The following is a 16,393-nucleotide window of genomic DNA, read 5'->3' on the forward strand; positions in this document are numbered from 1 at the left end:
TGGTAGAGTATGTTAATACAATATAACTTATACAATTGGGCTGGTTGTATTTTGTCTCCCTGCTCTTCTGTTGAGACATTTAGATCGTGTCAAAGGTCATGTCTCACCTAGACACAGGATCTGACTCGAATTTGGACCTTATGGTCAAGATTAAATTTATCCCCCGAGCAAGCAGTTCGGCTCGATTAGCTCAATGCTAAAGTTTTCAGCACGCAGGAAAGCGGGTTCAAATCCAGGGTAGAAGAGGAAAGTTACATACTAATGCTGCTTTAAGTATATAATAACTTCAATCAACTTTTGATTCATTAATTAATTTGATTAATTCATTAAATAACATTAATAAATTAAGATTAATTTGTATTATTGCTCTTGTATTGCTATTGGAGACACTGGGGGGACACTGGGGGACACTGGGCAGGCACTGGGGAGTCGCTGGGCAGGCACTGGGGAGGCACTCAGGGGCACACTGGGGAGGCACTGGGGAGACACTGGGGAGGCACTCAGGGGCACACTGGGGAGACACTGGGGAGGCACTGGGGAGACACTGGGGAGGCCCTCAGGGGGACACTGGTGAGGAACTGGGGGGACACTGGGGAGGCACTGGGAAGGCACTGTGGGGACACTGGGGAGGCACTGGGGAGACACTGGGGAGGCACTGGGGAGGCACTGGGGAGGCACTGGGGAGTCACTGGGGGGACACTGGGGAGGCACTGGGAAGGCACTGAGGGGACACTGGGGAGGCACTGGGGAGGCACTGGGAAGGCACTGAGGGGAAACTGGGGAGGCACTGGGGAGACACTGGGGAGGCACTGGGGAGTCCCTGGGGGGACACTGGGGAGGCACTGGGAAGGCACTGAGGGGACACTGGGGAGGCACTGGGGAGGCACTCAGGGAGGCACTGGGGGGACACTAGGAGGCACTGGGGAGACACTGGGGAGGCACTCAGGGAGGCACTGGGGGGACACTAGGAGGCACTGGGGAGACACTGGGGAGGCACTCAGGGGGATACTGGGGAGGCACTCGGGGGGACACTGGGGAGACACTGGGGAGGCACTGGGCAGACACTGGGGAGGCACTGGGGAGGCACTGGGGAGACATTGGGGAGACATTGGGGAGACACTGGGGAGGCACTGGGCAGACACTGGGGAGGCACTGGGCAGACACTGCAGGGCAGACACTGGGGTGGCACTTGGGGAGGCACTGGGGAGGTACTGGACATTTCATATCACACACACCCCATGATTCACTAGCCCCCTTAAAAAAAAAAAAAATGGTTCTTCTTAGGACCGAGTGTGTGTGTGTGATGTGTTACCCTCCCCCATGGGTCTTCTTAGGACCAGCAACCAGTTCCTCCCAAAAGCCATTTACAAATTTCTACTGAGACAGCTATTGAAATTTAAATATATTTTCAAATGGTTATTGGCGCTCCATAAATAATGGATATCTCGGCCGTCTCTGGTCCGTTTTTGACGGGGGGCATCTCGTTGCGACCGGGCCGCCCTCGGGGACTCTGCCCCGTGGGTCTCGTGCCCGGGCGGGGGTCCGCGGGGGTCCGCGGGGGTCCCCAGCGTATCTCAGCCGTCTCTGGTCCGTTTTGGACAGGGGGCATCTCGTTGCGACCGGGCCGCCCTCGGGGACTCGGCCCAGTGGGTCTCGTGCCCGGGTGGGGGTCCGCGGGGGTCCGCGGGGGTCCCCAGCGTATCTCAGCCGTCTCTGGTCCGTTTTGGCTGGGGGGCATCTCGTTGCGACCGGGCCGCCCTCGGGGACTCGGCCCCGTGGGTCTCGTGCCCGGGTGGGGGTCCGCGGGGGTCCCCGGCGTATCTCAGCCGTCTCTGGTCCGTTTCGGACAGGGGGAATCTCGTTGCGACCAGGCCACCCTCAGGGACTCGGCCCTGTGGGTAAACAATCACCACCCCTCACACTGACTGTTGAGCTGCAGTGAACCATTTGATTGGCCAATGGATATGTATCTTACTATGTATTACTTGGCTATTGTTCACAATTGCATCGAATAAAAAAAATTAAATAAAAAAAGCTGGCGGAGTGATACACTAAGACAGTAAGGTTCCACTTCATTCATTTAGTGGCAGGAAACACATTTCTCTGTGTCAATGAGTGAGTAAAATAAATAAACAAGTCTGCATTCCTCAACACAACGACGTTATTATGGTTGACTATAAAGGATCACATTATATGCTACCCCTGAAAGAACGTATCAAAAGGTAGGAATGTGATTTTTGGAAGCTACTTGGCTCCAGCCAAACAGTGCTAATTATTTAGCAACAGGGGCCTGTGACAGATCACAGGACACCAGTCTGAGTGTCATGTACCTATACAGTATATTATACAGGAGAATTGATAACCTTGCATTTACCTGCATTTGTTATATGTTGCTATTGTAGGAATGAGGAGGGCCTATTTGTGCACTCTGAGTTACATATGCAGTGTGAGGTTTTAAAGTTAAAGCTATACGTTTTAATGAAGTTATCCCATCCTCTTTCCTGGTTCCATAGATCCTGCACTATGATTTTTGCACGAGATGTGAAAGGAGTCATACAGCCCAGAGGATCATAATGGCTTGACACTATTTTTTTTAAATGTTCCTCATTGTAGGCTGATGGTAAATAATGTACTTGTTCTTATAACTCAGTATGTCAGTAGAGCAGTTCCGTTCGAGGCCTAATGTTAGCTCCTTGGGGTCTCCTCCATTCTCTGATAGCCACGGTTCACTTTTAGGATCTGGTGAGAGATGGTTTATTGCAGCTGTGTCATTGCTAGCTCATTATCTGATGTCAAACCCACCATCAGCAAGTAGGGGTCTCATTTTTGTCAATTAGGGACTTGGCTTTGTGAGATGAAGGGGAATTTTAAAGGCAATTATCAACATAAGAACTATGGACAGAGTTAAGGATATCCTCATTACAACATGTTTTTGCCATTAGGGCCCTCTAAGCACAGCAACATTCCCACCAGAACATGGATAAGGGAAAAAATCATCCAAGGCCTTAACATTACTAATGCGAATAATAGGGGAATTCAATAATGTGACAATTTCACTCTGAAATAGCAGCCTTGGCAGGCCATATCGTTCTTGAAGTGCTCAGAGAGCAGTGGAATATGGATAAAAATAAGTGTGTAATATGCATATGTACATCATGTGTCTCCCTTTTCCCTTTTCCAAAAAAGTCTGTGCGATCCTGGGGGTAAGGTGGGGGGGTTAAGAAGCGGACTGGGTTGCTTAGCAACCACAGAACCGCCACTATCGGAGGAAGAGACAAAAAATGTTGCCAGTAGGCAAACCATGCGGGTACATAAACAATCACATAAGGACAATTTGTGTTCTAAAAATAAAAAAACATTTACTCCTGTAAGTTATTGTGATTTCGTATGTACATGCTCAGATAAATAATGTAATGTCTCCTCCCCTGAAAAGCTTTTAAAAGACAAATTAAATAAAAAGTTGGTCACAAGCAGTGGAATATGGTCTTGCATGCTGAATCTGGCCAATTTGAGTGTTGAAGATGGTCTCTAGTAGGATCTGATATTTATATTGTTCAGTAAGTTGGGGGTGAATATCTAGGAGGTTATCTAGAGCCATTTTCAGTAGGACAAATTCACTCTCTCGAACACTTTTGAACACAGGAAGTGATGACCTGGGTATCCCATTTGCAGAGGCTATGAACAGATCCAGAATGCATCAAAGCAACACAAACCAATTTGACATGGAATCCAATAAGTCTGTATATGTACTATTTGTGCATGACTTATTCATGTAGGAGCATATAGGGCAGCAGCATACTGTATTTGTATAAAAACAATGTGTTTGTATTTTGTGTACATTTTGCCTTTTAAGCGTCGTCCATTTGAAGTCATCTGTTCTCCTGAGCAGTAAAAAAACATTTAAACGGAGTGTAACATATTGCTGCTGTCAGGCAGAAACCTTGTATGCCCATATCATATATGCCATGCCAAGCTGCCAAAAAAGGGTGATATGAAATGTCCAGTACCTCCCCAGTGCCTCCCCAAGTGCCACCCCAGTGTCTGCCCTGCAGTGTCTGCCCAGTGGCTCCCCAGTGTCCCCCTGAGTGCCTCCCCAGTGTCCCCCTGAGTTCCTCCCAGTGTCTCCCCAGTGCCTCCCCAATGTCTCCCCAGTGGCTGCAGTTTCTCCCCAGTGTCTCCCCAGTGCCTCCCTAGTGTCTCCCCAGTGTCCCCCTGAGTGTCCCCTGAGTGCCTCCCCAGTGCCTCCCCAGTGTCTCCCCAATGGCTGCAGTTTCTCCCCAGTGCCTCCCCAGTGTCTCCCCAGTGCCTCCCCAGTGACTCCCTGAGTGCCTAAGCTCTTTTTACTCATAAAGGTCCTAAGTAGGTAGCAAATACGAGAACACAAACACACACACACACACACACCTGTAATTACATGGGTTGGTCAGAGGGGGGCGATCTCAAATGTAAAAATGACAACTTTTTAGGACCATCCCAATTTCAACACCAGGCATGCTAAAATGGCACCCTGTATCTGTTGCAGTGGTAATCCTTATAAGGACCATGATTTTGGTCCTAACTTGTCCAACGGTCCTAATATGGAAGCTCCTTTTAGGACTTTTGGTCCTAAGTAGGTAAGTTATACGAGAACACACACACACACACACACACACACACACACACACACACACACACACACACACACACACACACACACACACACACACACACACACACACACACACAGACAAGCGTGTGCTCTCGCGGACGGACAGATCACACACACACACACACACACACACACACACACACACACACACACACACACACACACCTCTACGTTAGCAGAGTGCAGCAGCAGCTCGCGGAGGGGGGTGTAGTGTTCGGAGGGGAACACGTGGTCCTCTGTGTAAACAATGTTGAGGCGCAGCGAGCCCAGCTCCTCCACCTTCACCGTCTTCCCTCCATTCTCCCGCGGCAGGAGATAGTACCTGTGGGGAGAGACAGACAGTAAAACCTCTCAAAGGGCACCTACGGACAAGGGCACCTACGGACAGCTCAAAGGGCACCTACGGACAGCTCAAAGGGCACCTACGGACGGCTCAAAGGGCACCTACGGACGTCTCAAAGGGCACCTACGGACAGCTCAAAGGGCACCTACGGACGGCTCAAAGGGCACCTACGGACGGCTCAAAGGGCACCTACGGACGGCTCAAAGGGCACCTACGGACGGCTCAAAGGGCACCTACGGACGGCTCAAAGGGCACCTACGGACGGCTCAAAGGGCACCTACGGACAGCTCAAAGGGCACCTACGGACGGCTCAAAGGGCACCTACGGACGGCTCAAAGGGCACCTACGGACGGCTCAAAGGGCACCTACGGACAGCTCAAAGGGCACCTACGGACGGCTCAAAGGGCACCTACGGACGGCTCAAAGGGCACCTACGGACGGCTCAAAGGGCACCTACGGACGGCTCAAAGGGCCCCTACGGACAGCTCAAAGGGCACCTACGGACAGCTCAAAGGGCACCTACGGACAGCTCAAAGGGCACCTACGGACGGCTCAAAGGGCACCTACGGACAGCTCAAAGGGCACCTACGGACAGCTCAAAGGGCACCTACGGACGGCTCAAAGGGCACCTACGGACAGCTCAAAGGGCACCTACGGACAGCTCAAAGGGCACCTACGGACGGCTCAAAGGGCACCTACGGACGGCTCAAAGGGCACCTACGGACGGCTCAAAGGGCACCTACGGACGGCTCAAAGGGCACCTACGGACGGCTCAAAGGGCACCTACGGACAGCTCAAAGGGCACCTACACACAGCTCAAAGGGCACCTACGGACAGCTCAAAGGGCCCCTACGGACAGCTCAAAGGGCACCTACGGACAGCTCAAAGGGCACCTACGGACGGCTCAAAGGGCACCTACGGACAGCTCAAAGGGCCCCTACGGACAGCTCAAAGGGCACCTACGGACAGCTCAAAGGGCACCTACGGACGGCTCAAAGGGCACCTACGGACAGCTCAAAGGGCACCTACGGACAGCTCAAAGGGCACCTACGGACGGCTCAAAGGGCACCTACGGACAGCTCAAAGGGCACCTACGGACAGCTCAAAGGGCACCTACGGACGGCTCAAAGGGCACCTACGGACAGCTCAAAGGGCACCTACACACGTCTCAAAGGGCACCTACACACATCTCAAAGGGCACCTACGGACAGCTCAAAGGGCACCTACGGACAGCTCAGAGGGCACCTACGGACAGCTCAAAGGGCACCTACGGACAGCTCAAAGGGCACCTACGGACAGCTCAAAGGGCACCTACGGACAGCTCAAAGGGCACCTACGGACAGCTCAAAGGGCACCTACGGACGGTTTAAAGGGCACCTACTGTCTCAAAGGGCACCTACACACGTCTCAAAGGGCACCTACGGACGGCTGCAATTCATAACTGGCCCCCGTAAAATCTGAGTCCCCCCCCACCCCTTTTCCCCCCTCACTGTATATGTTTCTTTTCCCTTTTTACCTCCTTTATGATGAATTCTTGTTCTGTTCTTTGACTATATAGAAGTGTCTATTTGTACGTCTCTAAATGTTTTTGATGAATTGAACATGGTGGACCCTCTTGTAAACAAGTGTAATGCTTTATTGGGTAGTCCACTCACAGTTAAGATTATTTGTATTGAGTTGTGCTGGAAATGTACTGTAAAACTGTTAATAAATATTTTAATCAATCAATCAAAAGCTAAAGGACCACTTTACCCATTTTAAACCTATCTTCATATAATTAATCCTCACTAACACATCCTCACTACGTCTGTGAGAGACATGGGGGTCATGTCCTTCTCACCATGCGTCATGGACCCCGGCTTGGCCCAGGACCTTGAGAGGAACGCGAACCCCACCCAGGAACTCGTCTCCGAACTTCAGGTTGCTGGCATTCCACAGGTCCACCCTGAGGACCACACAGACCACACAGAGGGGGACAGACAGGGCTTTAGTTGGAAATGGAAACAACACAGTAAAATGTCTTAATTTAACAGAGTGTAGAAATGGAACCAAATCCACCCTGTCCCATTTTTTTTTAAACATTTTCTAGGTCTGTGAAAGGACTATACATTACACTTGAATTATCCCATTTTGGGCGGGAACCCCTTTTGGTGTTAGCATTATGCTATGCTTTAGCTATTGAAAAATAGCAGATCTACAAGCTCATAGAGTGGCGCGCTACGAGCTTGTAGGTCTGCTATGTTTGAAAAATCGAAGAACGACTGACATAGAAACAGCTTTTTCAGAAAACTGTCAGGATGTAGAAGACATTTAAAGAATCTGATCTCAGGTCAGAATGGGTTAATACTCCTTCAAAATGTAATACGACATTACATTACTTATTGCTTGGTACTAATAACTTAAGTTATTAGTTATCCCTGCCCCCCCCCCCCCCCCCTTAAAGTAATGTAGCTACAATAATACAACGTATTATACAGCTATAATAATACAGCTCTTTTTTTAGAACTGAATCTAGTTTGTTGGAACGTTATAATGAAGTCACCGAAAAATGTGCAAACCTCAAAGCCAGTTTGTCAACATCCTCTTCTTCAACATCAAACTGACGCTTGGTGTAACTTAGTGGCCGCGTCACCTACACACAGAAACACATACAGAGCATAGAGCAATGAGCATAAACACTATTTAACCCATTCACCTACACACAGAAACACATAAAGAGCACAGAGCAATGAGCATAAACACTATTTAACCCATTCACCTACACACAGAAACACATAAAGAGCACAGAGCAATGAGCATAAACACTATTTAAGACTACATGAGTACATGTATGAGTCTTAGCTCTATAGTACGTTGTTGTACGATGAATAGCACAAAATAGTCACTTGCATTGTGACAGTTTGTGAGCTTGTCTGCTATTTTGTTAAAGGGACACTTCCCTTTCCTGGGGGTCTTTATGTGTGTAATATGTGGTTTTAGATACTTTAGATTGTAGCAGTGAGCCCAGTGTCTCTGATGTCATGGACACTGGGCTCACTTACTTCCTGGACTACATGTTGTCTCAGTAAGACAGCTCTCCCCCCTATCCACAAGGAGGAGCAGTGCACCAAAGAATTATGGGAATTGTAGTCCAGGAAGATAGTGAGACCAGTGACGTGCAGCTAAGGTCGTCGGGGATCGGAACCCGCGACCCACTGTATTTGCAGTCTAGGATGCCCGGACGGCGGACACGTGATTTAAGACGACGGCCCGGTTGCGTAAAGACCCGCTAGTAGTAGGAAGTTGTAGGGTGCCCGCGGGCCGTGGGCCATTCTCACATCCTAACACAGATAGAACATCACAATCTGGTAGCCAGCTCGCTAGCGGGCGAGTCGTTAAGTCATTCGACTCCCAATCCACACCTCCTGGGTTCAAATCCTGCTGCTGATGCTATTTTTCCGACAACTGCGGACTAGTTTTATTATTATAATTTTTTTGGCCAATATCAGTGCCAATCAGTGGCTGGCGGGGGCGGGTCGTTATGCAACAGGTCCGTGATTTTGAATCCTTCTGCCTTGATCACCACGCCAGTGGCCGGGGGGCCAGCATCTGACATTTGATCTGACAAAGCATGATATGAAACGGTCTTTAAGGAAATGAAATTGTGTGAATAATGGTCTGCTACTGTAATGTGCCGTCTTGGCTCATTAGAAGTCCATTCCTACATGAGTCTTCTTTGATTATACACACAGACAGACCGGTGCTTAATCTTGAGCTTGTGACAATCTTTACTCAAGAAATGCATGTTCGGACACAGGGCTGGAGAGCAGAGCAGATGTGGTCGCTTGGAAGTACCATTACGGGCTAGCAATCCTCCCAATTTAATAACTGTAGTAAAACGATTTAATACATGAATGTATCTTTATAGTCAAACTATTTCTCAGTCATACATAACATTCCAAATTACGCAGTCAAAGGAAATCATGGATTTCACTTTCTAATCTCTTTAATGAGCCTCAGAAAGCTTGTGTTCCTTCCACTGTCTGGAGATTATAATTAAATCTTATACTTATTGCTATAGTTGCTACAGAATGTCCCTCGCGGTTAGGTCTGCGCCCTCCCCTCCGTCGAGTCTTTTAAATCACAACTTAAAACGTTTTTATATTCACAAGCCTTTGCACCACCGACTTGATCCTGCACCTTTTCTTTTAGACTATTCTGTCCTATTTTCTTTTTTGTTTTATTATTGACGTCTTCTGCACTGTATTGTATTGTATCATGACTCTGATGAAGACCGCAAGGTCGAAACGTTAGTCGTTTTGTATACTCAGCACCTTAATAAAAGGCTCTAAATGTCCGTGTTGCTCCAGTCTCCTCTCCTTTTGCAACTTTGATGTCCCTGCACCTGTGAAGCACCGGATCAGCCGTTTTAGGCTTGAGGCGCGTTGGTAGACTCCCTTTGTACCTGTATTGTATTGTATTGTATTGCATTTGTGAAGCACTTTGGTACAATGAGAGTTGTTTTTAAATGTGCTATATAAATAAATTTGATTTGATTTGATTTGATAGTTTTTTAACCCTCCATTATAGCATGTTCACTTTCAAGGAGAAGAAAGCCTGCAGCATATATTATCCTGGATTCCCCATCAATGATGTCACCGGCAGCACAGACCGAGTAGACAAAAATCATCCCAGTGAGGACCAATTATATAAAGAAGTTGAAAATGTACTGAGGTGGTCCTTTTAAAAGAGCTGGACAAACAGGTATAACAATGATTACTATCAGAATATAGTGCTTTTAACCTTTGAACAAAAACCACGGTGTAATATAAATGGAGCAGTCTTATGCAGCCTGCCATGTTTTACCCTGTTTTCGTTTCGAACTGGAGGAAAAAACCTACAAAAGCAGAGCATAGAAAAGAGTCATCTAGTCAGCAACCCTCCCCCTTTTCTCATGGGTGGGATCGAATACTGGACAACTCACCCCGGTGCATGCCCGTTTTTCTTCCCGGAATTTTCCCCAGTGAGGGGGATAACTTTGTAATATGCTATTGGCTGTTTGTATTCTTTTTGGAAAAATATAAAAAGATACTCCTGTGGAAAGGCTATATTATTTTACTTATATTGACCCTATAAAAAAATGTAGTATTATTTAAGGTTTTGCCCACTCAAATGGTACCTCGTCAGATAATCCCCACATAGCCTACAACAACTTCTGTGAACAGACTTCACTGTAGTAGCTTTTCATAAATTATATTTGTACTTAGGCTGTCTGCTGTCGTGAAAGTTTACAGTTAGAGAAATTCAAAGTCCAGCCGTCTGCTGTCCAGCCTCTCCCACCAACCCCTCACTGGGGAAAATTCCGAAAGGAAAACGGAAAAGGGGTGAGTTGTCTTGTTACCATGGGATCCACCCCCCTCACCTGCTGTACTCATTTGCCAATCACCAATCACTGCTGTCCTCACTCAACTCATTGGTGGCCTGACTGGTATATAATGCTCCCTGCTCCCTCAGTCTCTGTTTGGCCGCAGCAGCAGCAACAACCAGCTGAGAGCCCTAACTGCTCTGGAGTCTCAGCAGACCACACGGCTATGTGTCACTGAAGTGAGTTCAGTTAAATTCATGAATGCATATGTGACTCAATTTGACTGAGGGACTGCCATTGGATTTTTTTTTCATGCCATATGAAAGCAGGGAATCATAGCTTCAAATTGAAATATTGGTTGTTCAGTTTGACCCTCCAGTTTTGGAGATATGGCTTATAGAGTATAATGTCTTGCAGAAAACAGCGAGTTGAGAAAACAGGCTTGAAAGGTTCACTTCTGTGGTCTCTAACATTACACCTAGCTACATGTTTAAGCATTCATTTCATATTTACATGCCGATTTCAGCTCTGACACTTATTTCAGACATGCTCTAGTTAGTATGTGAAGAGTCTGCCTGTGCTATTAACTCTGGTGAAAAGCTGGAATGTGCGCGATGGCAGTCTCAGTCAAATCTGGTCACATATGTTGTACTTTATTGGGTTTGTGATGGAGATAATGACTATTACAGCTACTTGCTTGCCTTGAAGCGTATAGTATAGATATGTTTGTGCCTAGGCTACAGGGTTTTATAGTATAGATATGTTTGTGCCTAGGCTACAGGGTTTTATAGTATAGATATGTTTGTGCCTAGGCTACAGGGTTTTATAGTATAGATATGTTTGTGCCTAGGCTACAGGGTTTAATTTCCCTTCAACACTTGCTTGTAGCTCATGGTGCAGTAAGGAACTCACTTTGTAATGCTTCAGGTTGCCTTCATTCACGAACACAGCAGGCAGGACATACAATGTTTTGACCAGTATAGCTCTTTCTCAAGTATCTTATTATAATGGTGTTTGAGTTTGGGTTTGTATTTAACACTTTGGCTCAGCACCAAGACCGGAGGATGTGGGTTATATTACCCTATTTTGGCAGTAAGACATTAAACACATCATGTGTCTGTTGACTCATTCTGTTGCTCACTACCTGGCTTCAGTCACTTCCATTTCTGTTGTACAACTAAAGCAATATGGCTCCACAGAGGCTCAGCAGAACAATGGAAGTCATTTCTCCCAAAAACCCACTGCCCCATGACAGAAGCATGATAGATGAGACATGGGTTGAGTGTGTGAGTGCGTGCGTGCGTGCGTGCGTGCGTGCGTGCGTGCGTGTGTCGTGTGTGTGTGTGTGTGTGTGTGCGTGCGCACTCGCGTGGTTATGCGTCTATGTTTGTGTCGGAGAGGGAGAGGAGCTATATAGGGCCACCACCATGGGGTTTATGTGGTGTGTGTGGAGTAGATGAGAGGGTCTTCTCTTGTCAGACTGAAATCAATGGAGCAGATTGTTTGGTGGTCGGTCTGAATCAATCATACTCTTGTGCTGCTGTCTTGTGGTGGTACAGACAGGCCAGGGGGGTGGGGGGGTACAGAAGGGGGTGGGTACAGAGGACAGGGGTGGGGGGGAAGGGCAGAGTGTTAGGCCTACACCACCGATGTGCGAGGGTTAACGGGGGCAACGTGTATGTGCGTGTCAAGGAGTGTGTGTGTGTGTGACACGTATTTGTATACGTGGGGTGTGTACTGTATGTCTTTGTATGCTTCTAAGAGACATTTTGCACAAAATGCCTGAAAAAGATCTGGCACACACACAAAATATACAAAATATTGTACACATTCCTGAAATACAGAAACATAATTATGCTCTTCCTGTCTGACGTCACCAGTCCCTTGGAAGGGGACGGGAACCCCTTTTGGTTTAAATCCTTATGTCAGTTAATGAGGTTAATATTCACACAGTTTCACACAAGACTTCTCTCACCTCAAAGTAGAAAACCTCCTCGAACTGGGGATTGTTGGTTTTCCTTTTTACCTTGGTCTTCTTGGCTTCTGACCTGAGATGGGCAGAAAGGTCAAGACGTCAAGCATAGATATAGGGCGAGTGATTGTTTAATTGATGTTCATTCAGTAGCAGATGTACACTAGAAAGCAAGGGAGAATTGTGAGGTTCCTATTCGTTACAGGTCTGCTGGGAAAAGAACATGCTAATACAATTGTTCAATTATTGTTATGTTTTTACCGTGCCATGTTTTGTCACTAGCCTGAATAGACACAGCAATTGTAAACATTAGCTGGTTGAATCAATGCATGTGGTGCGTGCGTGCACATCTGTGTATGTGCGTGCGTGTCAGTTGAACTGGAATTAGACGATTTCACAGATGAATCCTCCAGGTTTTCTTGGATTTCAGAGATGCTTTTGGTCCACTAGAGTAGACGCTTATGAGGTGATGCTGAATGTACTGCAGATATACCTGGAGATATACCTATTGATGATATTCACACTGCCATCTTGCCATCAAGGCGATACCTAGGTGACACTTCCCATAGACAACCCATTCATCCAAGCAGAAAAGTCCTCTCTAATTATATTGAGCAACGTCAAAATCACCAACATTGCAGCTGTAGGGAGAGCTTGAATTATCCTCGTTCAATCTGTAAAGTGTTTTCTTTTTCATAAAAATCCACGTAGACATTTTTTGAGCTACTTCCTTTCAAGAAATTCCTTGCAGATGATTTTTTTCTAAGTGCTGGAGTTTGGAAGCGCTTGTTGACTATCACTCAACGGCCCATGTGTACCACCTGTTTTGAATGTGCACATGATGCAGGAGGCAGCAAGAGGTTGCTTTACTGATAACGAGCGCTTCCATAATCTGATACTATATATAATAATCATCTGCAAGGAATTTCTTGACAGGAAGTAGCTCATAAAATGTCTACGGTGGATTTGTATTAAAACAAAAACTTTACAGATTGAAAGAGGGTAATTCAAGCTTTCCCTACAGCTGCAATGTTGGTGATGTTGACGTTGTTTAATATAATTAGAGAGGACTTTTCTGTTTGGGTGAATGGGCTGTCTATGGGAAGTGTCACATAGGTAATATGTATCACCTTGCTGGCAAGATGGCAGCCGTGTGAATAAGGCTAATACCTCAGGCTTTTGCGAATATTATTTCCAATGTGTACCAATAAGGCTCACAGGTTATCTGTGGGAAGTACAGTATATAGCAGTGTGCTCCTTTGCAAGTCCGATCTCCAAACACTGTGTGAGGATATACAGTACAGGTGTCATATATATAGAGCAGTGTTTCATGTCAAGGACCCCCAAATGAATATGCATATGTTTTGTGTATTATTAATAATAACAACATAACATTTGTGTTGCAAAATATTCAAAACCGCTCTTTGAGAACCGGTGATCTAGAGAGGAGGACATCATAACAAACATTACAGTTCTCAAATTCTGCCCGAATACGACCCTACCCGACCCAACGCTTTCAGGCCGGCCGTGGTCAAAATGTATGCCCATTTTGTTCGTGTGTGTGTGTGTGTGTGTGTGTGCTCACCTGGAAGGTCCTAAGAGGGAGACAGCAGCGTAAGGGTCACATTGGCCGTTGACGATTGGCAAACCGTGGCACTCCAACACTCTGTTAAAAAAAACACACACACACTCATCAAATAACGTTTACAAATGCTGTATTTACAAATCAAGGCACGTTAAAAAACATATATAATAACAAATAATTACATTTAAATGAATAAAAAAACTAAAATGAAACAATTGTAGTATGTATATATATTATGTTATATGCATAGCAGGCCTGTAAAGAATAGGAACCACACAGTTCTTCCTTGCCTTTTAGTACCAGTCTGCTACAAATGGCTACATGTCATTTTATTCAAGGAATCTTTCTCATCCTTTCTACAGTATATAAAAAAGCACCAGGTGTGTGCCAGGCCCAGGTACCAGGTACCAGGCCCAGGTACCAGGCTCAAGTACCAGGCCCAGGTACCAGGCTCAGGTACCAGGACCGGGTACCAGGCTCAGGTACCAGGCCCAGGTACCAGGCTCAGGTACCAGGTACCAGGCTCAGGTACCAGGCCCAGGTACCAGGCTCAGGTACCAGGTACCAGGCTCAGGTACCAGGCCCAGGTACCAGGCTCAGGTACCAGGTACCAGGCTCGGGTACCAGGACCGGGTACCAGGCTCAGGTACCAGGCCCAGGTACCAGGCTCAGGTACCAGGTACCAGGCTCAGGTACCAGGACCGGGTACCAGGCTCAGGTACCAGGACCGCGTACCAGGCTCAGGTACCAGGCCCAGGTACCAGGCCCAGGTACCAGGCTCAGGTACCAGGGCTGGGTACCAGGCTCAGGTACCAGGACCGGGTACCAGGCTCAGGTACCAGCACCAGGTACCAGGGCTGGGTACCAGGCTCAGGTACCAGGACCGGGTACCAGGCTCAGGTACCAGGACCGGTTACCAGGCTCAGGTACCAGGACCGGTTACCAGGCTCAGGTACCAGGCTCAGGTACCAGGCCCGGGTACCAGGCTCAGGTACCAGGGCTGGGTACCAGGCTCAGGTACCAGGGCTGGGTACCAGGCTCAGGTACCAGGACCGGGTACCAGGCTCAGGTACCAGGACCGGGTACCAGGCTCAGGTACCAGGCCCAGGTACCAGGCTCAGGTACCAGGTACCAGGCTCAGGTACCAGGCCCAGGTACCAGGCTCAGGTACCAGGTACCAGGCTCAGGTACCAGGCCCAGGTACCAGGCTCAGGTACCAGGTACCAGGCTCGGGTACCAGGACCGGGTACCAGGCTCAGGTACCAGGCCCAGGTACCAGGCTCAGGTACCAGGTACCAGGCTCAGGTACCAGGACCGGGTACCAGGCTCAGGTACCAGGACCGCGTACCAGGCTCAGGTACCAGGCCCAGGTACCAGGCTCAGGTACCAGGCTCAGGTACCAGGGCTGGGTACCAGGACCGGGTACCAGGCTCAGGTACCAGGACCGCGTACCAGGCTCAGGTACCAGGCCCAGGTACCAGGCTCAGGTACCAGGCTCAGGTACCAGGGCTGGGTACCAGGCTCAGGTACCAGGACCGGGTACCAGGCTCAGGTACCAGCACCAGGTACCAGGGCTGGGTACCAGGCTCAGGTACCAGGACCGGGTACCAGGCTCAGGTACCAGGACCGGTTACCAGGCTCAGGTACCAGGCCCGGGTACCAGGCTCAGGTACCAGGGCTGGGTACCAGGCTCAGGTACCAGGGCTGGGTACCAGGCTCAGGTACCAGGACCGGGTACCAGGCTCAGGTACCAGGGCTGGGTACCAGGCTCAGGTACCAGGACCGGGTACCAGGACCAGGTACCAGGGCTGGGTACCAGGCTCAGGTACCAGGACCAGGTACCAGGCTCAGGTACCAGGCCCACGTACCAGGCCCAGGTACCAGGGCTGGGTACCAGGCCAAGGTAGTGGGTTTGTGCCAGGCCCAGGTACTAGGCCCAGGGACCAGGCCTGGGCAGTGGGTTTGTGCCAGGCCCAGGTACCAGGCCCAGGTACCAGGGCTGGGCAGTGGGTTTGTGCCAGGCCCAGGTACCAGGGCTGGGCAGTGGGTTTGTGCCAGGCCCAGGTACCAGGGCTGGGCAGTGGGTTTGTGCCAGGCCCAGGTACCAGGCCCAGGCCCAGGTACCAGGCCCAGGTACCAGGCCCAGGTACCAGGGCCGGGCAGTGGGTTTGTGCCAGGCCCAGGTACCAGGCCCAGATACCAGGCCCAGGTACCAGGCCCAGGCCCAGGTACCAGGCCCAGGTACCAGGCTCAGGTACCAGGACCGGGTACCAGGCCCAGGTACCAGGCCCAGGTACCAGGTACCAGGTACCAGGCCCAGGTACCAGGGCCGGGCAGTGGCAGAGACGGTGAGAGAAACAGGACAGGAGGGAAAAGCCCCATTCATGCCAGCGTCGCACGCCAAAAATAGCCGACCTACAAGCTCAGTGTGAACTCATTGTGAGCTCATTGTGAACTTGTAGGTCTGCTATTTTTGGCGTGCGGTACGGTCGTGCGACGGA

At 48.9% G+C, this 16,393-nt stretch overlaps 1 protein-coding gene across 2 annotated transcripts in view; it reads right to left on the reverse strand.

Annotated features, from left to right (window-relative positions):
• rasa3 (RAS p21 protein activator 3) overlaps nucleotides 1-16,393 on the reverse strand; it is a 77,684-nt gene that overhangs the window by 22,818 nt on the left and 38,473 nt on the right. For both annotated transcript variants that reach the window (XM_080765863.1, XM_080765862.1), the window contains exons 6-10: nucleotides 13,893-13,973; nucleotides 12,311-12,383; nucleotides 7,550-7,623; nucleotides 6,832-6,936; nucleotides 4,814-4,970 (exon numbers count right to left, since the gene is read on the reverse strand). In XM_080765863.1, coding sequence (XP_080621989.1) covers nucleotides 4,814-4,970; nucleotides 6,832-6,936; nucleotides 7,550-7,623; nucleotides 12,311-12,383; nucleotides 13,893-13,973 — 490 coding nt within the window. The remainder of the gene's footprint in view (nucleotides 1-4,813; nucleotides 4,971-6,831; nucleotides 6,937-7,549; nucleotides 7,624-12,310; nucleotides 12,384-13,892; nucleotides 13,974-16,393) is intronic.

The sequence above is a fragment of the Protomyctophum bolini genome (assembly GCF_963924005.1).
Source record: "Protomyctophum bolini genome assembly, chromosome: 1".
NCBI lineage: Eukaryota > Metazoa > Chordata > Actinopteri > Myctophiformes > Myctophidae > Protomyctophum > Protomyctophum bolini.